The sequence below is a fragment of the Osmerus eperlanus genome, chromosome 25 (genome assembly GCF_963692335.1).
Source record: "Osmerus eperlanus chromosome 25, fOsmEpe2.1, whole genome shotgun sequence".
Taxonomy (NCBI): domain Eukaryota; kingdom Metazoa; phylum Chordata; class Actinopteri; order Osmeriformes; family Osmeridae; genus Osmerus; species Osmerus eperlanus.
Genome location: NC_085042.1, coordinates 5,021,822 through 5,030,295, shown reverse-complemented (window position 1 = coordinate 5,030,295; position 8,474 = coordinate 5,021,822). Strand labels below are relative to the sequence as shown.

General features: G+C 49.2%; 1 protein-coding gene across 1 annotated transcript; it reads left to right on the top strand.

Moving 5' to 3' along the window:
* Window positions 1–2,240: 2,240 nt before the first annotated feature.
* On the top strand, window positions 2,241–7,223 carry LOC134011892 (neurofilament heavy polypeptide-like). The gene is made up of 4 exons (XM_062451405.1): window positions 2,241–3,020; window positions 4,462–4,661; window positions 4,903–5,027; window positions 5,473–7,223. Exons 1-4 carry the CDS (start codon window positions 2,270–2,272, stop codon window positions 6,623–6,625), a joined length of 2,229 nt encoding a protein of 742 aa, XP_062307389.1. The 5' UTR covers window positions 2,241–2,269; the 3' UTR covers window positions 6,626–7,223.
* The last annotated feature ends 1,251 nt before the right edge of the window (window positions 7,224–8,474 follow it).

The window sequence follows — 8,474 nt, the reverse complement described above, 5'->3', positions numbered from 1 at the left end:
CCTCTCTCTATCACACACCTCCATTCTTACCCCCAAAGGGAGCTTCCCTTTCCTTTTCCCTGTCTCCTCTATTTCCTCTCCTTAGATCTAAATATAACCCTTTCCTCCCCACCCACTTCCTGTCTAAGTGTTGAACCCATTTACCTGTAGTGTGGTAAATAAATGGAAATGTATTCAGTTAGCTGACGCTTTTATCCAAAGCTATGTACAGTGTAGGGGGATTTGAACTTGCAACATTTGGATCTGCAGTCGAATGCTTTATCACTGAGCTCTACCCAGTACATTCATGATGTACCTGTGAGGAAATGAAGGGCCTGGTAGCAGGTTATTGGGCATGCCTGCTGGTCTGTCAGCTGCTGTATCAAATATCCCAGACTTAGTGGTGAAACTGGTGGCTAAATGTAGTTTTCTTCTATGGATACATCTGACTGTCTCACTCTACATCTTTCTCTCTCTCTCTCCATCTCTCTCTCTCTCAAGGACAGGGTCAGGGTCATCCTGGCAGAAGCCAAGCATCTCTCCACCTGTCACTCACACAGCACCACTGCAGGTTGGTTTCCCAGCCAATCGCAGAAGAGTGTGAATAATGCATTGGGCTTTCTTAGATGCCTATGTGTGTGACAGCATCGCTATAACATCATCATCCTTCATGAATGTCAGGTGACACAGACGTGAGGGTGGTTCACCTCAGTGACGCTGACAGGGGATGAAGTTGTAGAGTGGTGTGCGAGTCAGGAAGTAAGGCAGCGAAACGATTGGTGGGATGTACGAGAAGGGGGTGGGTCGGTAGCATGTTGGTGTGAGGTCTCACATCTGTGACCACCCAATCCTTGCTCTTAATCCTTCTAATAACGATGTGTTTGTTTAGCAGACACTTTTATCCGACTCGACATACAATGGGGGTATTGAACCTGCAACCTCTTGCCCTGCAGTCAAACACTCCACCACTGAGCTGCACCCAGCCTTTCAACTAACATTTTACGACAGTGAACAGGACCTTTTGTTTTTGAAGTATAGATGTGGATATAGATATAGTTTTTATTGTCATTCAACCGTACAGACTGAGTGCACGTATGAACAAAATGTTGTTCTACTGGCTCCTAAGTAGTGCTCTAACTAAAAACAGTATATAGGATATGTTACCTCACTATTCCTGATATAAGGAAGCAGGGATGCATGCAGTACGTTTTTCTCCACCCCTGCCCAGTCATCTCCTCTCTGCTCCACTGGGCTCCTCCTTCCAGATCTGCAGTGTGAACCTGCATGCCCTCCAATCGACTGCCGTGTCCAGGAGTGTGTGTGTTTGTGTGTGTGTGTGTGTGTGTGTGTCTGTGTGTGTAGTGTGAGTGTAAGTCAGCGTATGTCTGTGTGAGTGTCTATGTCAGTGTGTGTGTGTGTGTGTGTGTGCGGTAAGTGATTGAGGAGGTGGTAATCAATAGGTGCAGTTGGGACAGAATCTGCCTCCTCACAGCAGGGATATACCCTCTGCTGAGAGGTTGTGTGCATGATGGCTGACCGATAAGAGAGTGTGTGTGTGTGTGTCTCATGAGCCTCCGTCAATGGGCCAGGAGTGAACGGCAAGTGTGTGTGTGTGCTTCGGTTCTGTCAGAGGGCCAAGTGTGTCCCAGGTGTAACTGAGAGGATATGCAAACTCACACTGCAGCATTGAATCAGCAGAACATCTTGCTATCTCTCCCTCTTCCCCCCCCCCCTCACATACACCACACAAGCTCTCATGATATTTACTGTTAAATATGTCAGCCCATCTCAGGTTATGAGAGGTTGAGACTGAGACACGGCCTTTCTCCAGCCTATCTCAGATGTGTCACTCCTGTTAAAGCTGCAGTAGGTAATATTTAAAATAAAATAAAACATAACAAATGTGAAACAGTGTCTCCAGTTCTCGTCTGAACTTCGCACCTTCCTCAGTTGTTTCCACAAAATAAGCCAAGAAGGAAAGCCTTCCTCACTTAAATAGACCGACTTGAACAGGATTGCTCGAACACCATTGCCTGGAAAGTGGTTGGCCGCTCCAAAAATGAGAAATTCACAGCATTCGCATAGTAAGCACATAAGCCCAGTCTGTTCCATGCTACCTGTGCTTGTCTGTGGTGACTGGCGTTGAGACCCAGTGACGTGAGGCTAAAACTGCTGTCTCTTTAAGGAAAGCGTGTTTCAGTGCTGAGTAGTGAGTTTGTCCTCTCCCTCCTATAAAAGCTCAACATCTCCCCTCCTGCCGCATTCACTGTTCCTCCTCCGGACCAGCAAGATGAGTTTTACGGTGGACCACCACTACTATGGCCCGGCGTCATACCGCAAGGCTCGGCCAGCCTCCCTCTCCTCTTCCGGCTTTCAATCTCAGCGCCGTCGTACAGTCAGCAGCCAGCCGTCCTCTACAGACAGCGTGGATGTCTTTACCGGGGACATGTCGAGAAGGAACGAGAAGGAGGTTCTTCAGACTCTAAACGACCGGTTCGCGGGCTACATTGACAAGGTGCGAAACCTCGAGATGCACAACAGGAACCTGGAGGCAGAAGCCGCAGAGCTGAGGCAGAACCAGGCTGGACGCGCGTCTGTTGGAGAGCATTACGATCGCGAGCTGGGTGATCTGAGGGGTCTGGTGCAGCAGCTGACCGGTGAGAAAGCTCGTGCGGTCCTGGAGCACGAGCATCTGGAGGAGGACATCCAGAACATGCAGGCTAAACTGGAGGACGAGGCACGCACCCGCGAGGAGATGGTGGCCGCTACGCGGGCCATGAACAAGTATGTGGATGAGTGCGGTCATGCCCGGCTCGAGCTGGACAAGAAGCTTTGCGCACTTCAAGAAGAGTCCGCCTTCCTGAAGAAGAACCACGACGAGGAGGTTGCAGAACTTCTTGCGCAAATTCAAGGCGCCCAGGTGAACTTCGAGGTTCGAGACACTCTCAAAGCAGACGTCACGAGCGCACTGAGGGAGATTCGCGCGCAGCTGGACGGACACGCAACAAAGAGCGCAACACAAGCTGAGGAATGGTTCAAAGGTGAGAACTCTTACTTTCCATACCTTTAATACCATGCACTTGCAGAAAAACCCCTTTACCCGTAATTGCTGCATTTAAACTAACGGGTCTCTGTCCATGGTGCTGAACCTATATTGGCATCTCTAGGGTTTGCATTGTGTCACGCATACGGTTTTAAAGACGTTTTCTTTACAATAAGCCTACACGAGACAGATGTTTGAAAAATCTTTAATGTTATCATAGTTCTGCGTTTGTTACATTTGAACACATATCAACTTGGAAATCGGGTGTTCTGGACCGTGTTTTTATGTAAAAATATAGTAGGCCTAATGAAGAAACTTGCATAAGTATGCAGATACATGATCTGTGCGGGCGTTAACAGTTGTCCTGCGACGTTCGTGTATAACTTAATGGCCCCTTGTGGTATTAGATTTTGCAGTTGGATCCATCTTTGCCGCAAGCTACGGTGATTCAGCAGATTTTCAAGGGTGATGTCGTAGTCAGTTCTCGAACCTTCTTGCTCGTCAAATCAATTGAACCGTTAGATTTCCACTAACCCCACATATTTGACTCAACTACCCTTGAGGATGGCAGCCTGTCTGCCTGTGAGCGTGACCCGGACAACTCCAGTGTAGCCGTCATACACGCTGAGGCGAGTGAGGACAGCCAAGCGGAGGGAGTATGCTAGCTCCCTTTTTTTAAACTCGTTTTCTTACTCTCCATGTTGTGATGAGGACTCTTGTGCGAGCCTACCAACCCATTAATAGTATTTCTATTTAACCCTCGTGCTGCCTTCGGGTCACATGACCCAAAGGTTCATAACGAACCATCGTTGTGTTTACCCAATTTTACCCAATACAAAAACAAATAAAAATAATTTTCTTTTAACCTTCGCAATGTGGGGGGTCTGAGACAGCCCAACGGTTAAAAGAAAATGATTCACTTTGTTTTTGTATGCGGTAAAGTTGTCGCAATACGATGGTGGGTCACAATGACTGATGGGTCAGAATGACCCGAAGATAACACAAGGGTTAAACTATACTTTACTTCCATTGATTTACTTCCATAGCTAGCTGAGTCAGAATGCTGACAGACAGGCTGACAAGGTCACCTCTGCTGGTGGTTGTGTGGACTTGGGGCCCACTGTCACCCTGTGCACAGGGGAGGTTAGCACCCAGCACCCACAGGCCCCAAGCGAGATTCAAACCCAGGACCTGGGTGTCGCCAAAAGATTAAAAAACTTGGATGTTAACCTGAGATTGAAAGGCAATGGTCTGAAATTGGACTCAATGACTCCTTGCTGCAAACACTGCATCAGAGGGTTAGGTTTGGACTGGGTCCCCATCGTGGGGGTGTGACAGACCCGCCCAGTACCTCCTCTCTCTTCAGACTATGTATCTGGCGACCTCTAACCTCTGTCTCTTCATGCCTTTGACCCCCGTGCTCTCCGTGCCTCCCTCAGTGCGCATGCAGCGTCTGTCGGAGGCCGCGCACGACAACACCGAGGCGATCCGCGGCGCCCAGGACGAGATCTCCGAGTACCGGCGCCAGCTTCAGAGCCGCACCATCGAGCTGGAGACCCTGCGAGGAACCAAGGAGTCTCTGGAGAGGCAGCGCATGGACACTGAGGACAGACACAACGGAGATCTCAACTCCATGCAGGCATGAACACACACACCCCACCCCTGATGCGCACCCACCCTACGGTGGCTACAGTGACACTGCAGTTTATTGTCGTTAATCAAAGCAAAACGGGTCCGACACTCATTCCCTACCCTCGTTTTTGCTCTACGCTCGGTCTCCCAATTCACTACCCCCCCCCCCCTCACGGTCAATATTTTAAAAGCTGCATTTCTTTCATTGTCTGTGGTGTGTGTGTGTTTTGCCTTTGTTGATCTTCCAGGAGACTATCCACCAGCTGAGCAATGAGTTGAAGAGCACCAAGTGGGAGATGGCCAGCCAGTTGAGGGAGTACCAGGAGCTGCTCAATGTGAAGATGGCTCTGGACATCGAGATCGCTGCCTACAGGTTGGTCTAAATAAATGAATAGTAAAAAAATAAAATAATGAAATAATGGACGAAACATCCTTCAACCATGTTATGAGTGTTGGCATTATCTGTCCACCAGAGGGTACTCTACAAGGTCCCTGTTGGCAACACTTGTGTTTAGAACACCACAAATCCTACAACCAGATAAAAAAATATATATATATATCGCCCGATATATCGGAATATCAGATTTTTAAATCACCAAATTTTTGTATCGGTATCGGCCTTAAAAATCCTTTATCGGTCGGGCTCTTATACATAGCTGGTTAAAAACACTCCTCTGTTCGATCCCTGGAGTGGGGAAGCGAGGGAGGAAGCGATATTGACGACAAACAAAATGCATAAAGAATACCATGTTTGATATGAGATTGATGCTGTGCTGTTTCACGTTGACACGTCTACTTCTTGTGGTTGCCTTCCACAGGAAGCTGCTGGAAGGCGAGGAAACTCGTTTCGTTTCGGGAATGGGGCCGTACTCCTACCTGAAGCTGAAGGGAGAAGAGATGTCCGACACGGTGATCCTGGAGGAGCAGACTGACGAGACTCAGGTGACGGAGGTGACGGAGGACGCAGAAGAGGGGGATGACGAGGGAGAGGCAGGAGAGGACGAGGGAGAGAAGGAGGGAGAAAAGGAGGAAGGAGGTGAGGAAGAGGGTGACGAGACCAAAGCAGAAGGAGAGGGTGAGGAAGAGGGTGACGAGACCAAGGAGGAGCAGGCCGAGGGAGCTGAAGAGGAGGAAGAGGGAGGTGACGAGGGGAAGGAAGAGGACGACAAGTCAAAGTCGCCTGAGAAGGCAGCCTCACCTCCATCCAAGTCACCCGCCAAGTCTCCAGCAGTCAAATCCCCAGAATCCAAGTCCCCTAAATCCAAGTCACCTCCATCCAAATCACCTATGCCAAAATCGCCTGCCAAGTCTCCAGCAGTCAAATCACCAGCGCACGACAAGTCAAAATCCCCAGAATCCAAGTCCCCCGCTGTCAAATCGCCCGAGTCCAAATCTCCGCAGCCCAAGACCCCCGAGCCCAAGACCCCTGAGCCCAAGACCCCCGAGCCCAAGTCCCCCGTCACCAAAGACCCCCCAAAGGAGGAGAAGAAAGAGCAAGTGAAGGAGGAGGAGAAAGAGAAGCAGGACCCTAAGAGCAAGGTCGAGGACAAGGCTGACAAACAAGACGCGAAGAAGGAGAAGAAGCCAGAGGAGAGTGACAAACCGGCCAAGCCTGAAGAGGACAAGCCCAGCCCCAAGTCCCCGGCCAAAGCCAAGAAAGAAGAGGAGAAATCTGCTCCTCCGAAAACAGACGAGCCCCCGACCGAGGTGAAGCCCGCCCCTAAAGCGGCCACGCCCGAGAAGGCGGAGAGCAAGAAAGAGGAGAAGAAACCTGAGGCCAAGAAGGAGGAGAAGAAGGAGGAGAAGAAGGAGGAGAAGAAGGAGGAGAAGAAGGAGGAGAAGAAGGAGGAGAAGAAGGAGGAGAAGAAGCCGTCCCCCAAAGCGGCCGACAGCAAGGACGCAGGGAAGACGATCGAGAAGTCTTCCATCACGGAGGCCAAGGAGAGCAAAGAGGAGAAGGCCAAGAAGTGAGTCCGAGATGATGCGTTTGGATTCGGGCTTGAGGGCCAATCAGCGGTGGGTGGGGTTGGGGGGGGGGAGCATATCAGCAGCCTTTTATCTCAAGAGCAGGTGGGCCAAAGCCAAGCAGGGTGACAATCCTGTGCATAAGCAATAGTGATCCTTAGCAAATAATACTTGAAATAAATACTTGATGTACCTTGACATGACGCTTCTAAAGTTTGACTAGTGAATGCAGAAAGCTGTTAAAACTCTTCCCTGAATGTGACGACTGCCTGTATATTGTTCTCATAAAAAGTGCATTTCAACCGACTCCTTGTGAGTGAGGAGGGGTGTGTAGAGGTACACAATGTCAAAAGAAAACTATAGATTGTGTGACAAAATTATATATTACATATGTATGTATATTTATGAAGAGATAGATCAAACGTGTTATATTCTATTTATGATTATGAATCGGTTGAACGACTGAACTTTGCTTGTTGTGCACTGCAGATTACCCTGAGGTGCTCCATGCTAGGCTGTACCTGCACACGATGATGACTGTATAAACTGCTGAGAAAATGTAACATGAAACTGACAAATAATAATAAAGGTTGCAACAAAAAGGAACAAATGGAAAGTTTGTTTTTTCATTTGGACTATCTCGTTAGGAGCCAGGGCTGCTTGGAGGGGGGATGCTGTTCATGTACAGTGCTAAACTTGTTCTTTATCCTGCCGGATATTAGCTCTGAGTTTTTCCTCTGCATTTTCCTTCATGTGTAAGTCTGAGTGCGTGTGTGAAAGACTGTGTGCGAGTGAGTCAGCAAAAAAAGGTGCGAAGAGAAGCAGAGTCACTGTGTGAGAGATGAAAGGTTTGGATTCTTTCCTCTGAAGACAGAGAGAGAGAGAGAGCGTGTGGTGCTGCATTGCGGCTGGACAGAGAAGGGGGCAGGGTTGCACCCTCCCAAATTTGCCACCCCACCCTGTGCTGGCGTCCTCTTCTCTCGTCACAGCCTCATACATAAATCAGGAGACAAAAGCGTAGTGGAGAAATAGCACAGCTTACACCCTCCTCTACCTGCTTCACTGCGCAAACACACACACACATATATATATAGAAGTTTGTGTCCAGCTAAGCTACACCCTATTAAATCGTGTAATATGTTTTCCTGGTGTCAGTCAGATTTGTGATGAGGTATTCTTAAGTACATTGGCATGAAGTTGGACTCCAGCCTGTCATCTTTGCTTGTACACAAGAACTGACGGCTCAAGTCAACCTCCAAAAGTTTCATCGCACACCTAAAACACCATCAACAATCTGCTTAAAACACTCAGAACTATATCTGAAACACTCGAACAATCCCACTTTACCACCTCCACAAAACAGGCCACCTGTGACGAGCAGGCATGGTAGAAGCAGACCTCCCATAGGGGGCTGTGACCCAGCGCCGGCACGGCCTGTCAGGGACAGAGCCAGGCAGGGGGCCCTGTCATGCAGCCGTGTAAGCATGGAGGATGGAGAACAACCTGGACCGCTGTTGCCTGGTTGTCAGCCAGTCAGCTTGGTCGCTGGGGGAGATGGTGAGGTACATTGTACATTCCTGTTTCCTTTCAGCCATGACTAGGGATAAGGGAGTTTACGGAGATGTGTGAGGTGACAGAGTATGTGTGTGGGTGTGTAGGTGTGTGTATGAGTGTGTGTGTGTGTGAGAGAGTGAGTGAGTGTCCTATGGCATTCTCGGCTCAGAGGGAATGACTCAGCGTGGAGAGCAGAGCTGGGCCTCGACAGCATAATGATCAGCTCTGGTGCAGATGACTATTTATAGACATGTGGGGAAAGAAGAGAGGACATCGGAGAACGACTGGAGGGGAAGGAGGA